This window comes from Sander lucioperca, chromosome 21, assembly GCF_008315115.2.
Source record: "Sander lucioperca isolate FBNREF2018 chromosome 21, SLUC_FBN_1.2, whole genome shotgun sequence".
NCBI lineage: Eukaryota > Metazoa > Chordata > Actinopteri > Perciformes > Percidae > Sander > Sander lucioperca.
Window position 1 is genome coordinate 7816702 of NC_050193.1, and position 20826 is coordinate 7837527.

At 41.8% G+C, this 20826-nt stretch overlaps 1 protein-coding gene across 2 annotated transcripts in view; it reads right to left on the reverse strand.

The window, feature by feature from the left end:
* Nucleotides 1–2736: 2736 nt before the first annotated feature.
* LOC116059615 (protein sidekick-2-like) overlaps nucleotides 2737–20826 on the reverse strand; it is an 88591-nt gene continuing 70501 nt past the window's right edge. Inside the window, exons 22-45 of one of the 2 annotated variants that reach the window (XM_035996892.1) lie at nucleotides 20695–20816; nucleotides 20408–20517; nucleotides 19784–19934; nucleotides 18229–18466; nucleotides 18020–18135; nucleotides 17648–17837; nucleotides 17284–17382; nucleotides 16933–17127; nucleotides 16552–16753; nucleotides 16342–16445; nucleotides 15981–16051; nucleotides 15745–15880; nucleotides 15448–15504; nucleotides 14900–15001; nucleotides 14654–14769; nucleotides 14349–14535; nucleotides 12191–12328; nucleotides 11372–11533; nucleotides 11115–11240; nucleotides 10173–10337; nucleotides 9946–10086; nucleotides 8614–8758; nucleotides 6121–6250; nucleotides 2737–4673 (exon numbers count right to left, since the gene is read on the reverse strand). In XM_035996892.1, the coding sequence (XP_035852785.1) occupies nucleotides 4254–4673; nucleotides 6121–6250; nucleotides 8614–8758; nucleotides 9946–10086; nucleotides 10173–10337; nucleotides 11115–11240; nucleotides 11372–11533; nucleotides 12191–12328; nucleotides 14349–14535; nucleotides 14654–14769; nucleotides 14900–15001; nucleotides 15448–15504; nucleotides 15745–15880; nucleotides 15981–16051; nucleotides 16342–16445; nucleotides 16552–16753; nucleotides 16933–17127; nucleotides 17284–17382; nucleotides 17648–17837; nucleotides 18020–18135; nucleotides 18229–18466; nucleotides 19784–19934; nucleotides 20408–20517; nucleotides 20695–20816 (3623 nt within the window). In that variant the 3' untranslated portion in view covers nucleotides 2737–4253. Of the gene's footprint in view, nucleotides 4674–6120; nucleotides 6251–8613; nucleotides 8783–9945; nucleotides 10087–10172; nucleotides 10338–11114; nucleotides 11241–11371; nucleotides 11534–12190; nucleotides 12329–14348; nucleotides 14536–14653; nucleotides 14770–14899; nucleotides 15002–15447; nucleotides 15505–15744; nucleotides 15881–15980; nucleotides 16052–16341; nucleotides 16446–16551; nucleotides 16754–16932; nucleotides 17128–17283; nucleotides 17383–17647; nucleotides 17838–18019; nucleotides 18136–18228; nucleotides 18467–19783; nucleotides 19935–20407; nucleotides 20518–20694; nucleotides 20817–20826 lie in introns of both variants that reach the window. The other variant, XM_035996891.1, reaches the window with a different exon arrangement.

Below are 20826 nucleotides of genomic sequence, written 5' to 3' on the forward strand. Positions count from 1 at the left end.
TGCATATTCACCCTGAGCTCAAGGGAAAGGAATGTGAGAACGGTTGATAATTAGCAAAGGGCAAAAGCCAGTCTCCTACACTACCTGGATAGAATGACTATTCACTTTTGTCTTTTACAGACATTTTCATCCATGCTGTTCTTGAAAATCTCTGTAATGTAATGAGTTGCATGGACAATATCCATCACACACACAAGTTATTTCCTGCCTTTGGCTATGTTCCCAGTATGGTCTGTCCCACCAGCTGATGGGAGAACAGGACACTTTATGATGAGAATTTGACTGTATTGGCCTTTTGTCCAGGAACAGACTGAACTCAAATTTTATAAGTTGCTTTTTTGACATACCCACGCCCCAATTTTACAACTCTCTTCTATAATGACTGACATACACTTAAAATGAATATTAAACGTGTACTAACAGGATGTTTCCCTAAAAGATGACTCTCTCTCTTTCTCTCTCTCACTCTCACTCTCACTCTCACTCACTGCACTTCCAAACACAGCAAAAACTTGGTTACTACAAAACCTGTATTAACATACAGCTGGTCTGTAATCAGATATTTCTCCAGGACATTATCTGGCTGTGCTGAATGAACACACCCATTTCATGCATCCAGTACTCATTTAGTTATTTAATGCAGTACAGTTTAAAAACTAATTTGCTAAGCTGTACTTCTCAGTGACCTATCAAAAGTAAAGTTCTAGGTGCTGCTGCTGCTGCTGGAGAAATAGGCCACTGCAACAGTCTCCTTTTGTTGCAGCTTTGTGTATTGCATTGGCAGCTTTGACAGCTTTGTTCAGTGGTACATCAGGGTACAACAGGGTGCAGTAGTGTCTCAGTATTTGCCTCACCCATTGCTAACTACGGGTTTGATGTTTTTGAATCTTTCAAAAGTCTTTGAAAATCTTTATCTCTGAATGAGGAGGCGTGTGATGTAACGATTTCTGTCCGCAGTGCAGAGGGATCCTTTGTCAATCTTGTGATTTTAGTTATTTCACAAGAGAGGGTGCAAAATAAGGCTTAACTGCTAAGCCTATAAACCACATAAGAGAGAGAGAATACAGTGCCCTTTAACTTTTTAGCCATGTCGCTCCACCCATGACAATTTGGGTGGTGGTTGCTATTTACTGTGCATAAGGACAAATAACCATGGCAAAGGTCTAGACAGGCCTGATTCGTTGAACAAGTAGATGCAAATTCCAACACCCTGCCGTGCAGAGGGCAGTGGGGAAACCTATTATCGATCAATGCTCACAGAATGGATTATGATGCATAATCTCCATTTTATTGACTGTCCTGACTGTAATGAAGACGCCTGAACTGAGTGCATACTGATGGATACAGTATGTGTCTTGGGAGTGAAATAACATAAAACCAGAGGACCTCTCAAATGTTTTAGAAGCTGTAACATCTAATTTCCTTCTGTATCATACATCCTGATTTTGTCCTCATTTTGGAGTCACCAGTCAGGCTGAATTAGCTGTGTTGCAAATTTGCTCTGATGCACTCCAACAAGCACAGTCAGAATTAGGACACATTCTGTATAAGTCGGTCCCATGAGGAGACGCTGAACTGAAATGTAAAAATGTAACAGATTTGTTGATGTGAAGCCATGTCTGTGAGTGTGTCTGTGTGTGTGCGTGTGTGTGAACAGAAGATTACTCTTTGAGCCTCTTCGCAGTGACTTGAGTGAAGGTGAACAATAGTCACAGTAGTGTTGAGTATGAAGAACTACCATAATTTTGATTTACAACATAGAATAATTCAAAATGTTACAAAGCAATATGTTATATTTAGTTATAAAAAACTGAGCTTTAGTTTTGTTGAAGAGATAAGTTGGGCTATATAGTTTACACAGGATGTGACATGATTTCTCCTCTGCAATTGTAGACTTCATGCTGGGGAAATCTTAAAAATGAACTTTAATTTAGACTTTTTATATCATTGTAATACCACTCAACAACCCAGAAATAATACCATTTGCATAACGATCAATTATCCATATATGATGATCCATCCACTTTTGCAAATGTAACGATCGGTCAATGTGATTTCTTTTTTTGGGTCTTTTTTCGATCAGGGTAAAAACAAATGTTCCAACACCAACAAACTGTACCCTTGACTTGACTTTCTCATTTCTCTTAAAACCTTCCAGCCTGATCCCTCTGGTCCTCCCTCCTTTGCCTTGCTTAAGATCAATGTTTTCCGGCCTGAAATAAGGAGATTACCCAGGCACACTCTCCCACCCTCCCCCAGCTTTTCAGCATGCTTGCACCGGATCAGGTTCTTCTTCAAATTCTTTCCTGGAACTCATGCTCTTATGCATCCCAATTATGTCTCTGTTGTGGCTGAGTGAATCAGGTCATTTCTGCACTGTAGGGTCAATTGTCACCTATAATCACTTTGTCTTTCAGACCATGCAAATAGGTCTACTTAGGACTGTCTGTGTAAAACAGCTGTCAGCAGGGTCTGATATGGTTTATATTTCCTTCAAAATCCTGAGTTTACACCACTGTTTCATGGCTTTCCCACTCTCTCATATCAGAATTATTAGTCACCTGCCTTAATTGCCAATATATATTATTAGTATATATATATATATATATATATATATATATATATATATATATATATATATATATATATATATATATATATATATATATATATATATTATAGTATACCATTACATTATATTCTAAAATATTCAGATGAGACATGAAGAAAAAGCCATTACAAAATAGAATAATTTATTTTAGAGAGCTACCATGAATAGGTCCATAATGTTTCCTTCATGATGTATACAGTGATGGTCACATTGGAAATTTGACAGATGATAATTTGGAGCGTTTGAAGTTTATACACTATGAGTCCAACCTCCAGCACAGCAATACCCCATTCAACTGTAGTAAAGAACCAGCATATTCAAAAAAGTGGTAGAAAACATCTCATCATAACATATGTATATGTTTGTACGGTGAGCATAAAACACATTTTCAGTCATATCAATGCCATGTTACACTGTAACATGTTGAACTCACATGACGATCCTCTGTGATGCATTTCATGTACAATTACTTGTGTCCTGTTGCTGTCAATCATTAAATAAAGTTTCTTAAATAAACATAGATACACCAATAAGCTGACCTCTTATCCAACCTCATGAACAAATACATAACAGCTTTCTTTATTTTGAATTTGTACTGTCCGTAAGTTTCACGTCTTAATTTAGAGTTTGGTCACTGTTCTTTATGTCTCAGTAACTTGTTCAAAGACAGTTCTTCTTGTTCTTCTTTGACAGCTATTAATAGCATACTGTTTGAAGTGGTTGTGATTGGATACAATCTTTTGAACCAAGATGATTTGTGCTAATGGTCCTCTGTCATATTCTCTGACAACATAAAAGCAAACAGATGCACATTCAGAAATTGATCTTAGCATGTATATCTACTGACATGAGTACTAGCACACAATCAACACATCCCCCAGACTACTATAAAGGTGCCACAATGCTTTAATGTGATTCATAACATTTCCACTAGTGATGTTCTGAAAATGTTTAGCTTGAAGCTGACTGATATAAATATCTGGTAAACAATATGAGACAAGTACATATAGTAAACACACAATGCAGTTCCAACAATGATTAGGCAGAGTGAGGAAGTCAAAGGCCACCGAGGGCCGCAGTGACCATAATGCCTCTCTCCAAAGTCAGAGTTCATTTCTCACTATCAGTTCGTCCTCCGTCCAACATCACATTATTCCATCAGAGTTGGTTTTTCCATAGTCTAGTCTCAGCAAGCCAAGTGGTCCATACTCTATATGGTTCTAAGGTGGGTGTTTTTCCATAAAGCTCTCATATTAAACAATAATACAGTGTTTTTAAAACAAGGTTTTCTTTTTTCAGAGCCTTGGGTTCTGTATTACCTTGTTGACATGGTTGTACCTTCAAATAAATGTATTTAAGCAACGCATAAAAAAAACTTTCAAATGATTGTCTTTTCATAAAATACATATCACATGGATTAACCAATCATACGCGCTACACACAATCATACACGCACACTCTTCACAGAGGAGAAAACGCTATTCAAGATGCCTGCAATGCTTAATATTGAGCAACAACTCTGTCAAATAGACAGAAAAAGAAGAAAAAAAATAGAAAAAGAGCAAAATACAAATAAACCAACAGCAACAAAATCAAAGACTCTTCCTCAGGGTCCTGTCGTTATTGGAAGGAGAGCTGTGTGTCAAACAAAAGAGGAGAAGCCTGCGGTAGGTGCCTGAGCGGCACAGCCCAGGCTGCTGGGGGGCCGGTAGAGGGTGCTGTGCTGGCTGGGGGGTTCGGAGGACAGCAGGGAGGGGGTGGGAGTCCGGCTTCCCTTAGACCTGAACAGAGTGCCCTGGCCCTGGCATTGGGGCTGTGGGGATGGGGCGCTTTGGGGGAGGAGAGGTGGCAGTGGTGGCAGAGGGGGCACGGGTGGCGGGTGCTGCCGTGACTCCTGCTCCACAAGGGGCTCGGGCTGGGAGTAGCCGTATGCCGGCGGACGAGAGACGCCCTTCTGCTGCCGCCGCCAGGAGTTGTAATAGGTGGGGTCGCTGATGTAGTGGTTGACAAAGGAGTGGGTCTTCTGCCGGCTCTGATCCATCTCATATTCGCTGTCGCTGCCCTGCGGGACAATCAGGGAAAAAACTTAGAAGACTGTGAGATTACTAAACACACATATGTTTAGGATGTTTACTACAGAGACAGCTACATGCTCTCAAATCAAGACTGATTCTAATACAGCACCCTCACTGTCAAACTTCACAATACTGGGTCATGACACAGCAGGCTATAATCTACTAAGAGATAACTGGAAATCTATTAATCCATGTGCAACTCTACGGGACAGATAATCACTTCTATTAAGCTCACCCATACCTCTGAGGAGCACAGAAGTGATAAGCGTACACAAGAGTGTCCTAGAATTGGACAGAGACAATGTTTACAGGATACATTTTAGCTTTCGTTGTAATATTAAACCATCAGTCTTGTAAGTTACAAATGTTTGTGTGGGTGAATCCTGTTGCAGTTCCAGCACACTGAAATGGCTGAGGAAAACAAACAGAGAGCAAATTACTCTCACAAAAAACATCACACTTGGCACATTTGTGTCCCTGATGAGTGCCTGCCCATCTACTGCTCTATTGAGACACTGCAGCTTAACAGATGTTGAAGCACCATTTATTTGCGCAAGTGGTAGGTAAACAGTGGGAGGCTATGCAGAGGAAAAGAAAAACACCACTTTGTGTCTCCCACGGGAGCAGTGTTTGTTCAAACCAGGTTGAACAATGTTTTGACTGTGCAGGTACCAGATAAATTGGCCAGGGAGACCCAGTGCAAGTGTGGGAAGACAGATGTTCACAATCTGCTACAATCAGCTTCTCTGCCTTTTGTATCAATCATCCCTCATCACTTCTAACCTCCATGTCCCTTCACTGGACCTCGCTATTACAACACACACACACACGCGCACGCACACACACGCACACGCACACGCACGCGCACGCACGCACACACACACACACACACACACACACACACACACACACACACACACACACACACACACACTGAGCTGTTCAGATCATTACATGACGAGTTGAGACCCAGCAGCCCAGATTAATACCGCATTTCCTGTTTGAGGAAAATTAATTAGTTGTGAAGACATTTCAAGACACATGAGACATGAGAATTGGCCCCGTACTTCCTTCCCATGGGAGAAATCAGTTTTAAAAGTCAGATCCAGAGATGTCAGCCATGACTATTAATTTCGAGGTTATCCACTTGAGGCAAATGTTTTTTGTCATTTTCAGACATTCTGCTTCGTAAGTAGACAGCCATCTAGTTGTTGCAACTTGAACAGCAGTGGTTGTGACAAAAAAGAATGGCAGTAGAATGTGAATGTGACAAAAGTAAAAGAAAGTGGAATAAGATAAGTATTTTTTGAGTTAGGAAAGGTTATGCCTCTGCCCTGGAGGACTTTGTCAGTTGAATTTTACTTTCTAATTTAAGTTAATTGCCTATTCCAGACGTGGAGTGGACATGGGCTGCAAGCCAGGGTCACTGCTTACCTGAGAGTCAGATATCTCAGAGGGTTTCTCGGTCAGACTGCTGCTCTCTGCGGGGATCAGGTCATTGTACTTAGTGCTGACATCCTCATCCGAGTAGTGCAGGCTTCCAGGACTGGGTCTCGGTGGAGACCTGGACAGATGGGAGAGAATGAGACAAAGAAAAAGTGTCTGTGAGAAATAGAAAGCAAAACTGTGAGAGAGAGAGAGAGAGAGAGAGAGAGAGAGAGAGAGAGAGAGAGAGAGACAGAGAGAGAGAGAGAGAGAGGGAGAGAACACTTAAAATGCCCTGTCATTCCTGTGACTGACCACTCGTATAGGACTAATGGAAGGCTGCAAAATAGTTCTAAAAATGAAGAAGCTCCACATCCCACAGGGGCTTCAGTGAGATGCACAGATTCAGCGCAGAGTCATTGATTATGAAAATGTTAGCTTAGTTCAGACGAGAAGAATGGGTTATTTGTGAATTCCTGGAAGCCACTGTTAAAAAATACAGGGAAGAGATTATAATTGGTCTTATTCTTTTGCCATTTTCTTCTGTCAATGTGTCCGTTAGGAGCTTTGGCAGCGGGCTGAGTTCAGCTCACCTCAATGCACAAACAAGATCCTGTATGAAAACATACGAGCATCTTCATGAAAGGATTCTTTGTGGTGATTAGAGCAGAATGGCTGTACAGATTGAGTCAGTCAGAGATTTTGACCTAACCAAAAAAGCTGTTTAACTAAGCATGGCCCTGCATTCTTTTATGAGCGGTCAAGTAAAAGACTCCTGGTTTCTTTTATCTCCAGCCATTAAGTCCATCAAGCGAAGCAGAAAAAAACATCCATGCAGACAATTATTTTTCTTCTTCTGCAGTAATGACTGCTGCTGTGTTCAAGGTCTGCTGGGATTGATTTGGATGGTCAGAGATGTCAAAAACTGGAGCACTACATTCACATCACTGAGCTACATCGGTGGGCTCAGAATGTAACTCAGGCTAACACAGCATTAAGAGAAGAGTTTGCTTGGTTGTTTTCAGAAAAAGATTCAAGAATGAACTAAACTAGAAATGGCATGAAAGTAAATTTAAAGAAAAATGAAAGATAAATGATCTGAAATGGAAAATGTTGTAGGGGCAGAATAGGCAGGCATAAAACGCTGTGATGTCAAGTGTAATATTAAGGCAATAAGCAGACAACCTTGACGGCCTCTCAAATACAAATGAATATGTTCTGAGATATATGCAAGCTAAATCACTGGGAATGCCAAGAACAGGAAGCTTATAAGACACAACATGACAAGGGCCATGAAAGGGTTGACACAACAAAGAGACATCTCTTCTGGGTTGAAGGGGATGACGTGAGGGGGCTGACTGTGAAAAAATAAACATCTACTTAGAATTCAGATAAGGTTGAGTCAGACATTAAAAGAATGGGGTCACGTGAGCGCATGGGGAGGGGCGATGGATCCTGCTACTGATCACACTCCTAAATGCTGCCAGTGAGCTTTGAATTATTTAGGAGCACTGCATTTTTGCAATTGCCTTATCTGTCTAATTCATCCCTCTATTCCTCACCCTTTCAAATATCCTGTAGGGAACCCTCCCACTCTTCCTCCTCCATCCACAGATCATTAGCAGAGAGTACGATACCAGAATGGAGCTCTTCAAAAGATACGCAGCAACTTAAGACCCTTTTATCCCCTTCTTGGCCTCCTTGGTCAAGGAAAAAACAGCACAGATCACCCTGCTCTTAATGCACCCCATTTAGCACATTCCATCATAATGTGCAAAAAGCATCATCTTTTTTTGTTTTGCTGTAACAAGAAGCAGAGTCTGGACTCCCATCCCCCAAAACAACCATGTGGCCATCCATCCAGTCACCAATTATGTGTGAACCATGTCTCTACAAATTCCCTTTGCTTCTTGAGCCACAGAGTTTGTGAAATTCCTCTTATCTAATATTTACCTAAACATTACCAAAGAGCCCAAAGTCCTGCTGACGGGTAGAAGGGCAAACCGATGGTGTTGTACTTTACATCGAGACACCGCTCACAGCACTGCACTGGTGAGAAACTCTGGGCTGAAGGCCAAAAGAAAATGTCCGACTCCGACCCATAAGCACCCTTTGTCTAAAGCAGTGACGGACAGACAAAGAGCAATGCAGAAGCTCATGAATGCTAATTAGCTGGTGTTGTGCTGTCCCCTTATATAAATAGTTGCTTCATACAAACACTGAATATCAACGAGGGGAGCGAAAGGAGTTTCAAATCAGCAGCCGGGCTCTTCTTGGCTCGGTTTGTTCTCTCAAGACTGACAGACTATTGTGAGGGATGAGAGGGGACACACACAACTACATTATTAATTTCTGTCTCTATCATAAGTAACACTTATGTAACACTGAATTAGAAGAGAAAACTGAGTTAACAATATGTTTAAGAAGTGGAATTTGTGCATGAAGGAAATGGATGCACCATGCTCATCAGCTGAACACCGTGGTTGATTGTTTGGGACTGACCGTGTGTAGATGCCGTTCTTGCGGCAAAAGGAGTTCTTCACGGAGAGGCGTCTGTTGTTAAGCTCCAGGGCTGGGAAGCGTCCCTCGTCCAGGCGCACCATCTCTCCGTGGGTCAGAGGCAGAGCTGTGCAATTGGAGTGGTTGCCTGGACAGGGGTATGAGGACGACACTGTGTGGGTTGTGGAATGAAATAAGTGATTTGTGATCTTCAGGAAAATCAATTTCAGTCTCAAGGATTTGTTGAACACGACACAATAAAACTCAAGCATATGGCTTGAACTTGCATATAGTTCTTTTTTTAAACAGTTAAATAGATTTTTTTAAACAGAAAAACAAAAAAAAGTTATATACAGGCATTTTATTGATCACATCCTCTTCAACTTGCATGTACAAAACTGTAAAAAAAGCTGCTTTTTGACAGTTAGTCAGGCCCACTGTCCGGTCATGGCCTCTAGTAAAACAAACAGACAGATCAGCTTCATGGCTGAGAAAATTGGGGAGGGGTTGAGAGGGGCTAAGAAGCCCTCTTTGCGTCCCTGCACAAATACAGTCCTTGTCTGAACTGGTCTCGCTAAGCCCTGTTTACTGACCTTGGTAACCCTTGCACCATGCTAAATGCTGACTAGGCTAAAACGTCACTGATATGAGGCTTTAGTAAGGTTTGGCCTGACCCTTTACTTTTCCCCCCAAATGTCCCTCCTTAACATCTCCACGACTAGATATTCCATGCTGCTGGGTGATTAGACCACATCTAAAAGATTAGCCCCACAGGCCCTCACTGTGATTACCTGGCAGCCATTATGTGAAGTATTAACATTAAGTCTACTAACATTAATTAACTTCCCCTACTTTATGTTTTTTAGGGTTTCGAGTAGCAGCAATGTCACCTGGGATAATTCACAATCATGAAAATCAGCTTCTTGATACAGTGGTGTGAGTGCAGCTAGTGCTATAGTTACATAATTACTCTCAGTCTGACTAATGACCTGAGCATTAAACCACTGCCAGGCCATTTATCCCAGTATTGATCCTCGCTGCAGTTAAACATGAACAATAATGTTTATTCACCTGTCTTTGTCAGCTGTATCACTGGTAACCTCTACTCTCATCATTCCCCTGTCAGCCAAACAATGTTAAGAAAACCTGGGTAATTTGTCTAACCTTTACAATCCCATTTTCCAAAATAGACTTTGGATGTGCAATCGTTAAAATGCCATTCTCAGCAGAGCTGTCCCAGAGGAAGACCAATTCCAGTCGATAGCTTAAGTTGCAGAAGCAGACAGAGCAACTGAGACAGAAGCAGTAAGTTTAGCAGACAGTCGTGCTTCCTACCTGCATCTGTTTTTTTGGTGTATTTTTTACTCTGGCCTCGGATGATGAGGATAAAAACAAGGAGGAGGATAAAGATAAGGCCCACCAGCGCGATCACCACCAGGAACCACCATTCCTCATAGAACGGAGACACTTTCTGGGCTAAACACATAACAAATAATAGACATTAACGAACAAAAATATTGTTTTGGTAACATGTTGTGGCATTATTTTTTAGATTAAAGTACCTGAGATAGAGGGGGAGGGGGCGCTGGGTGATCCATAGCCATAGTCGTTAACTGCAATTACTCGAAAGTCATAGGTGACGCCTTCTCGCAGCATGTCCAGGTTAAGTGCGTAGGATGTCACTTCTTTAGGAATGTCTTTGATAAGAATATCCCACAATCCTTCATCTAATTGTAAGATGAGAAAATATATGAATAGGAAATGTGGTAGAATTTCAAGTTTATAAACTCATGCTGTGTAAATTGAGAAAGTGGTACCCCAGGTCTCATTCAGGTCAGTTTTCAACATAACAGCAAAAGTCATAACCTGTCTAAGGCAGAGTAATAGTTCAACGCTATGTCTCCATAGATGACAGCAGACGTAACAGCTGTTTGATAAAACAGTGCTGCCTCAAGTGCTCCCATCCCACCAAGGTCAGGGAAGGAAGTTACATACACATACTTACACATACACTCACTCAGTCACTCATACACACGCCTAACACTCATACACACAGAAACTGCAGTACACACACACATAGAAACCCTGGATAAGAAGTTCAATGTGCTGCATGTGATCTGGGGTACCTACAACGTGACTTGTTACGTAGGTAAGAATAGTTGTTATAAATGATCAAATAGCATCTTCACACATGCATAGACAGAAGAAGGACCTTATTTGGTAAACTTGCATCTTGTGTGTCCAGCATGGGTTTAAATACTCCTTCATGAAGACAGGATCTTCAGAGTTGGGACGGCACTACATGACACTACACCATGGTTAAAGTGTATTGCTAATCCTAATTCTCCTCGATCGAGATTCATTAAATGTTTCTGTCTAAGTCATCAAAGTCTCCCGAACCTTCTTCAGGTATCCAGAGTCTAGCTGCTCCTGAGTTTTCCCTAACAGGAAACAGTAGTAGTTGAGAAAATGGAACCCAAAAACTGTTCATGTATGCGGCTCACCAGAGGGTCTGGCCTCGATGACGTATCGTGTGATGGGTGCGCGGCCTTGATCACCGCTGGTCCAATGCAGTGTGAGGGCAGTGCCATACCGAGAAATAAAGGGTTCTCCAGGAGGGCCTGGGGCTCCTTGGGAAGACATAAATGGTGAATAGTTAAAAAATATGGCCTGCTATGAGTCAAGGAGGCATCCTAAAAGATGATATTATTGACATGAATATCAAAAAAAGCAGTAATGCATCAAAGATTTAGAGTCCTACCTTCTCCAGGCCCAGTAGTGATGTTGGCCTCCACCTCGGGGCCGTAAGTGAGCGTTTTGGCCCGGATGCGATAGTTATAGGTGACGCCATCAGCCAGGTCTTTGATCTTCATCCACAGGGGAGCGCTGCCCTTCACATCTACTGTCACTATCTTACTGACACCTGGAGTGCGAGGAGAGGAGTCTGTACAGGAAACACTAAAGACTCTAGATGCTGCTTTCTACGTACAGGCGACAAATAGCAACGCTTTTTGCACATGAACAGACACATAGTCACACAGACAAATTCAAAGAGTCAGAAGACTACACAGACAGACTATCAGAGACATGCATATTTTTGCATATACAACAGAAAAGGTCTATTACCCAGCAGTCCTCTAGATATCCAGATAGGAAGAAACACAAGGACCTTTTTTTATAATAGACCAATTGATATTCCCTGTCTTAACTGCTCTGTTCGGCTTTGCTCTGGGTCCATTAGTGGATAGCCAAGGGACCACAGCAGCCTCAGCTCAGCATTCCACCTCTGCTCCCAATTACTTGACAATCTGGTCCAGGCAACCACACTAAACCAGCTATTAGCCATGTTTCTTTCAGGGAGAGAGGAAGCTGTGCAAAGTCTCACCAGAGCATTCCAACTATATTTTATCAGCCATGCCATGTTACTGCAGGGCCTGTTACAGATTAGAGCATGATCTTATGCAGCGTGAGTTAAAATGTATAGGGTAAAGGCAAGAGGTTGTAAATCACAGTCTGAGAAAGCCATCTGAGGAATGTCAAGACATGACAGAGTTATTAGGCTCAAGGCAGAGTTTCTCACCATCGACTGGAGTGCAGGGCTCATAAACCAGGCGGTAGCCCTCAATGATGCCGTTGGCCTGCTTAGGCTCTCCCCAGGACACGTTGACCGAAGTGGTGGTCAACTCACTGAAGTGGATGAAGCTGGGAGCACTTGGAGCTTTTGGTGAAGAAAGAGAGAAAAGAGGTGACAAAACATACTACAGTTACCTACTACATGACGTGGATATGTCACTTTGGAGTGCATATTCATCAAAACATTTGTATTTTTTTTTAGTGTTTTTAGTTAAAATGATGTAATTAATGTACAAACTGGGACAGATTAATAATAAAAAAAAAAAATTAACTCATTATTATTTTATATCAGTTTACAGCAAGCAATTTCAAGTTCAAGAGTTTTGTCATTCATTCTTTACGTTCCTCTTCAGTAGACATCTGTGTTTCATAAGTCACAATATTAACTGTCTGGGGTCTAAAGGCATTTTCACACATCTTCTTAAATTTACCTTTTTAAGGTATTTGCATTTAACTGATCTCCATGTGTTTCATATCAAAATGTTCAAATCAAACTCAGCTTTCTGTATAGTGAGCCCCAAATCTGTCCCAGAGCAATGTGTAAAGAGATAATTTGGCGCTAAAGCTGAAACGTTGACGTTGGCTTTTTTGAAATTCCTCAAATCTCTTTTTAAAAAACAAACCATATCTTATGATGTGCTGTACGAATTCTTTCGGTGCTTGAAATGAGTTCACCAAAGTCGTAGGGTAATATATGATTAAAATAGGAAATGAATGTCTGAAATACATTTTTGTAACATCACTTTTTGAGTAGGAGTTTTGTCAAACATTGTTTGGATGCGCTGGTGCGTCTTTTGTCCTCAGAGGGTTAACTTAGTACGTTTTCAACAGCACGGTTACTTCCCCTATTTGCTCCAAACTCCCAAGACATTTGGGTAAACTGGCAACAAAAGTAAATTTGGGCCAGTACGACAGAGGGGAATCCAAAGGCAGTACTGATATTCTACAGCATGCAATCTTATATATTCAGGAAAGAAAAGAAAAGCTGTTATGCTAGATGACATTAATCAGAAATACTAGGAGATTAAAAATGAAAGCGGTTTCATTGTTCATTGTTATCAGGGCATGAATAACAAATTGTGTGCGTGAAAAAACAGGTGGTGTACAACTCAGAGCAATGCAAAAAAGAAAATAAATCCTACGACACTATACTAATAATATACTTATACTAATAAGTCACTAAAAAGCAAATTGGAAGTCGACATAAGAGTGTGCAAAATCATTCTGTGACCTTGAAGGAGAGCTGTGAGAAATCTGTGTGCTGACCCAACCCAGATCTAGCTAAGTGTCAGGATTTTGCCACAATTCTGCATACATTTCACAAAAGCTTGTATTGGCTCACTTCCCAGTACCCTGTGGTGCAGAGAGCCAAAATTCCTGCCTGTGTTTTTTAAGTTCTCAGCACTTTGTACCCCTCGCCAATGTCACAGCCTTCAAGGGGGTGGAAAAGACAAGAGATATTTATACTGTAAACCATTTTTGTGCTGAAACCGCAGAGGAGGGACTCTCACTCGCTGGTACACAGACGTCTTTGTGCAGCTGCGGCCAAAAACTAATCTACATGTGTCCCCCGCACTCTGTATTCATTGCTCCTGCGCTGTCAATAGGCTTCCACCCTCGTGGCTTGGATAAAGGGACCAAGAAGACTCTGATCTCTTCTGCTATATCTCACAGGACCAAACTAAACTCTTTAGTGAAAATGTTTTATTTCTTGGTGAATAAAAGGAGTGGGTCTTACATTATTTGTCTGAAAGTTGCAGTACTTCAGTTCCAGTTTTTGTAACACACTGACTCAAAATGAAAGTACTCATCATCTATTCTTTTGTAGGCACCTTTTGTGACTGAAGAGAAGACCAACCTTTAGATGGTACTCCACACAAACACTTGAGCACAATAAGTAATACGATTACATAAGAAGAAGGAATGTCATTGTGCAGACGACAGAGGGAGACAGACAGAGGAAAGACAGAGGGGTATAAAGAAATACAGAACTGTGAAATGCCACATGGTGTTGGCAGAAGATCTTAGCTGCAAGATTAATGCCACTGGTCTTTTGAGCAATCAATGTAATCCCTTCAACCGCATCTGGATTTATCGCAACTCACCTGCTTGCTGAGTGCGCCCTCTGGTGGGCAGGGAGCGGGGTCCATCCCCTGCAGCATTGAAGGCTGCCACACTGATCATGTAGGTGGTGTAGCCTGTCAGGTTTTTAAGCTTCACCCCGAGCTCTGGCAGGAACAGAGTACGCAGGCGCTCCGTCTCATTCTGGAGCTGAAACTCCCAGAAATAGATCTATAAACAGAATAAAAGAGTTCAGAATGTTTCAATGAAAATATTTAAAAAAAGAAAGCCATGATGTAGGCTTGCCTGATTTGCAGTAACACAGAAAAAAAAGACACACTATTCATACCTTGTAACCCTGTATGTCTCCATTCTGAGCATCCAGAGGAGGAGGGTCCCATGTTACATCCAGCTGTGTGGCTGTTGAGGACTGGACCACCACATTTTGGGGAGGGGACGTTGGGACTAGAATGGAACAGAGTGTGAATAACAACACTATCCCTTTTGTTATGTCTCATATGACTTGCTTAACATGTAAGAAATAGAGATTAAAGGTAAGTAGAACACATGCTGCACAGTGAGGGACAAAACATACCCGCTTCTCCAACAAACACTTCCTGTGGTGCACTGCTGGGACCCTCCCCCACAGCGTTGTACACACTGAGACGGATCTCGTAGCGTTTGTGTTTACTCAAATCTGCAAGGAGAGAACCGATAGCAGCATTATAATGAAACAGTTAAGATAAAAGAGCAAAATAAGAAGTTTCTCCAGAGAGACACACAGTCATAGTGATGCTCGTGGTAAGACAACATCACAAATAGAACAAAAAGACAGAGGGGTGGAACTGTAAGGCAAAGTGATGAAAATATTGGGTTAGTGTGGGGACACGGGGAAGATTTGTCAGTGATTAAAAAGAAAGAAAACACACTGAAATAATGTCAGGGCAGCTTGAAGAGATTAAAGTCATATACACTTTTTAAGAATCAGCGGCAGCCCCTCAGCGGATGCGGCTGAGTGGGAGGATGGGGCAAAGCGCAGTTGCTGTAAATTATTATACAAATGGCATATTTTTATGTAAGAGATGACATGCAAACAGATGGAGAGTGATGGAAGAGAGGCATAAAAGGAGATATAAGACTTACTATCCAGTTCATATTGGGTGAGCGAGGATTCGCTCAAGTTCCTGATGCTGTAAGGAGCTGGAGTTTAAATAGAGGATGGGCAGGGTTGGGAAAACAAGGGTAGATCACAGGATTGAGGAAGAGTGGCAATATTAGCAGACTTATCTGTCTACTTAGCAAAACACACCACAGGCCTTACTGATAGCATCAAAGCAATACTTGGATGTAAAAATAAGTACATTTAAGATTCCACATAGCAGTACTTTCTGCATATTACCAGAAGTAGTTGATGGATAAGCAGTGAACAAATAAACTCACCAGTGAGATCAGCCCAGTTGGCAGAGGGACTGTTAACTGTGCGGACAGTGAAGCTGCGTAACCGGTCGTAGTGTAACTCCCGGTACCTGACCCTGAACCCCAAAAGGACTCCATTTAAGTGATCCTCAGAGGGAGGCTACAAAGAGAAGAGGTCTGCTTAATGCCCAATATTTAACAAACACACATTCATTCTTCCAATGGCAAAACACACAGTGCCAAGTAATTCAACAGCGTACCTGCCAACGGACCAGCACAGACGTGGTGGTGTGAGGTGTAACAGACAGAATTATTGGGGCTTTGTCTGGAGCTAGAGAAGATAGGGGAAAGAAGAGATTTTTGGTGTTAGCAAACCAACACAGCTGAGCAGAGTGATATATAATTCAAACAGTCTGCCAGGAAACAGCTTGAGAGTAAACACACACACTGTTGACGTAAAGCATTCTCTCTGAAAATCCAAAGACAAAACATCGATGTAAAGGCATGTTCATACAATTACAAAAGTGTTCTTGTACAACTGAACAGAACATCAATGGATAATGACTGTGTAATGGTGACATTTTTGCTTCATGTCTAATTACTCCAGTCGTAGAATCTTACCATCCTGTAGTGTAGTGATGGCCTCGCTTTCCTGGCTGTATTCACTGTCTCCAATGTCATTGGTGGCTTTTATACGGAACTGATATGAAGTGAAAGGCTTTAACCTTCGAAGAGAAATAAAAGAGAGCAATGTGTATGACATGTTTTGTCCTACTCATTCTATTTTTTGACTGAATAATAAAAACTGCTGATGCTGAGGGGGACATTTACCTATTCACTATGTAGGAGTGTGTCTCGTGGCTGACTGATGCAGAGTGGACAGTCCAGTTGCTGTCCGGCAGCTCTCTGTATTGGACTGTGTAGTAACGAACGGGGGACAGGCCATCGCTGCCTGGTTCCCATGACAACAGCACTGTGCGAGCCTGAACTTCCTCTTGAGGCACTACGGGACGGCTCGTGGGTTGGGGTCGGGCTGAAAGACACACACACACACACACACACACACACACACACACACACACACACACACACACACACACACACACACACACGCAATCTTAAACTTTATATTTAGAGGTGAATATTTTATTGATCCCACAAGGGGAAATTACATTTTAAATAAATTAAATAGCTGCAGTATTTTACACGTACCTCTCTTTTCTGTTGTGACCACTAAAGCCTCAGCGGCCTCACCCCAACCCTTTCGTGTCTGAGCAGTGAGGCGGAATACATAAACCATTTCTGGTTTCAGTCCAGACGCTGTGTACTGTCGCGCGCTGGGGCTCAGCACGTCTACGGTTGCGGCGTTGCTATTTGAAGAGTTTCTTCTGTATGTGATCTGATAGGCTGAGAGGACAAACTCATATCAATATAAAGTAATGCAGAAAAAAGACAATTCAGCTGCACTACAAAATCAAACAATAGTATTTTTGAGGGACATTTCTTTTTATCTCATGATAATATCTGATGTCATAGATGAAAGTCTGTATATTGCAAACTCACCCAGGATAATGCCATTGGGCTGTGCAGGAGGTTGCCAGATGAGCCTGACTGAGGTGGTTCTGACTTCTGGGAATAGGATGCCGACTGGAGGGCCAGGTACTATCACACGAAAAATCAACAAAAAGACAAATCAGACAAGAGTAATACATGTGACATAAATCCACTGATAGCAAATGAACCAAGGAAATATATCTTAAAACAAGATTAAAAAAAAACCTTATACGTATAACATGTTTCTTAAGGCAGAACATTTCAATAATTTGCTGAAAAAATACTTCACACAAGAAAATGATTGATGAATTGATTAACAACAAGTTTGTTTAGATAATTATACAATTTCAAAGGGTCAGTTGGATTTGTTTACCATCGTCCAGGGTCCTCTCTAAAATGGACGGCGAGCTGCTCCTTCCGTCTCCTATACGTGTGAAGGCGAGGACCTGGATCTCATACAGGACGTACTTGCCCAGATTAGTCAGCTGGACACTATGGGTGGTGTTGCCCTCCACTGCCCAGAAGCTAGGAGCGGTGTCTGAGTCCTTCTCCTTATACACAACCTGAAATACACATACACTGAATGTTATACACTTAGATGACTTTAAGGCAATGAGGAAATAAGAAACAGGAAGTTTTTTAAAATATTTTTTTATCTTTCAGAAAAACAATTGCGATGCTAAATCCTGATGATCCTAATCTTAAATAGAGATAGTTTTCAGGTGAATGGTGTAAGGGGGCTGACCTTGTACCCCAGGATCAGTCCATTGCGGTCAGCCTCTGGGACTTCCCCCCACCGCACCAGGACGCTGCTGGAGGTGGTGGCGAAAGCTGACACGTTGGTGGGTCCGCTGGAGGGTACTACAGTAAGAGGTAAAGCACAGAGCTTAGCACACTTCAAGCACACCTTCATGCAAGTGTTTGGCATGTGTTTGCATATATTTCCTTGCTTACCAGACTCCCTGGTCCTGCCATGAACTGGCTGGCTCCAGGGCCCAGAGCCGATACCATTGATGGCCTGAACTCTGACCTCATACTCTGTCCACTCCTCCAAGTCCTCGATAGTGAACTCCCTCTCCTGCCGGTCCATGATGACATGGGAGAGAACTCCCCCTTTAGAGCCGGCTTTAGAGTATTGGACCCGGTAGCCAACGAGATCTGGATTCCCATTGTACTCCCACTCTGGAAGAGGCTAAGAGGATTTTCGTTTTGTTTTTATTCTTCCAGTTCAAGCAAGATCAATATAAATTACATCATAACAGAGTGCATAATGAAGTAATAAGCCATGAGAGGCCATACATCAACGTGATTTTACAACAGCTAAGAGGTGTTGTCAGGAATGATGAGAAGCAATACGGGAAGAAAAGCTAAACCCTCTCAGCACTTAGTTCTGCAATTACTGGTTTTATTAAATGTAAAACAAATACTCCATTGTCTTAAAATAATAGCACATTCACTAAATCTGTTAAATCAATAATAATATAAGGCAATGTACCGTAGCTCTTAAAAGGCATAGGTACAGGTTTGAGCGACTCATTAATATTGAAATTAACTGCTGGGCTTTCAGCAATCACCAAAAGTCACTCAGCCAGTAGGAATCTAAAACTAGACCATCCTTTGTTCTATGCAGTATATCTTGCACTGACACATGCACATAGTGAGCATGATAAGTGAACATACCTACCTAAATATGTACTGGACTTATTTCTATCAAAGTGCTTGAAATTAATGTGGCCTTGATTAAGACTTCCACGGACATGACCTCAAACATTTATGACAGTTTAACACACATCTTTTGAAAAGGGTCGCAATCATTGAGCTTTGTCATTCATTTAAAGAGTCATATCGCACAGCTGACACCCATCTGCTGTTAAATCCAGGTGACATGCCTTCTTTATAATCCTGCAGGAGCTGCGGTATCTCGCCTCTGTCTCTCACTGCCTGGCACTGCTCAAGCACTGGCACAGTGATGATAATGGACAGATGTGGCAAACAATACACTGGCCAAATGCTGACACAAGAAGCAGCAATAATCAGAGCGCATAAAAACATAATCAGTGCCATGGCCTGTATTCATCATATCACAACCCCAAGAGTACAAGAACAAATGTAAAGAAAAAGCCAACATTTCATGAAGCCAACTGTCAAGGAGAAAGTCATCATTTAATGTCAAACTTTTGAATACATGAAAAATTTGATTTTTTGTGTGATTTGGATGGGCAAATGGAAATTGCCTAAATCTGATTTGAAAAAGCTTATCTTATCAATGTTGTATCCAATTAATTTCCGAAGGGCATATTGCCAATTCAGTCCAAACATGATTTTCCACCAACGAGAGCACACAAAAGAAAAAAACCCCAGCAATTTCAAATAGCTTATGTGAAGGCATTCAGCGTAGTCTGAATAGGAAAAACTTAGACATTCATATCTAAATCTAATAATAATCTACTAAAACTCCACTTAATTCATATACACGAGGCCCAATGTGCAATGGGTTATGACAACTTACCACCCAGCGAAGCCACAGGCTGGTCTCACTGGCTGTGCGCAGGGTGACATTGGTGGGGGAGATGTCTGGAGGGGCCTGCAGGGTCTCGATCTTTCTGGAGGGCTGACTGGGAGGACTGGTGCCCACAATGTTTACCTGACGCATTCGGAACCTGGGCCAAAGAAAATCAGCTGATGGATAAATCATGCTTTATATAACAGTAAATTGATTCATCAAGATTACAGATAACCAGTGACAAAAATGTATTAGGTTCAATGATTTTCATAATGTACTTTTCATGGGACGTTTGTGCCCAAGATCTTTCTTTCATATACAGCCCCTGTATAAATGTTTGTAATTGGACTGCATTTTTATATTAGCGACCACTCAAAGCACTTTACACTACAGGCACCATTCACCCCATTCACACACAAATTCATACCATACAAGATGCTACCTGCTCAATAGATAAAATGAATGCACTTTTCCACACTAATGGCACATTGGGACCAATTTAGGGTTCAGTATCTTGGGACACTCCCAAGGACACTTTGAATGTAGACTGTAGGGGCCAGGGATCGATCCACCGATCGGTGGACAACCACTCTATCTCCTGAGCCACAGCCGCCCTGTGTGTGTGCTCACCTGTAGAAAGTATATGGGTTCAGGTCTAGGACCTCCAGTGATCTAGCATCAGGTTCATTAGCCAGCTGATGAACCATCAGCCACTCCTCATTCTCTCCTATTATGCCAATCTGAAATGCACACAGAGAATGGGGTGATATCAGCAGCAGAACAAATTAAACAACCCACTTGTTATCGTAATACCTGTACACTGATCAAACAAGCAAACACATCAAACAAGTTGTAAAAAAAAAAAAAAAAAAAAAAAACTGTTGTCATTATGTTAAAATAGATATGAAGCATCTTACCTGGGCTTCAACGTGCCAACGGGAAATGGATGTCTTGCCATCGTAACCAGGTTTGAACTGCAGGGTGACAGAGCGAGGGCCGATGTTGGAGATGGCTAAATTGGTTGGAGGACCGGGCAACTCTGTGGAGGA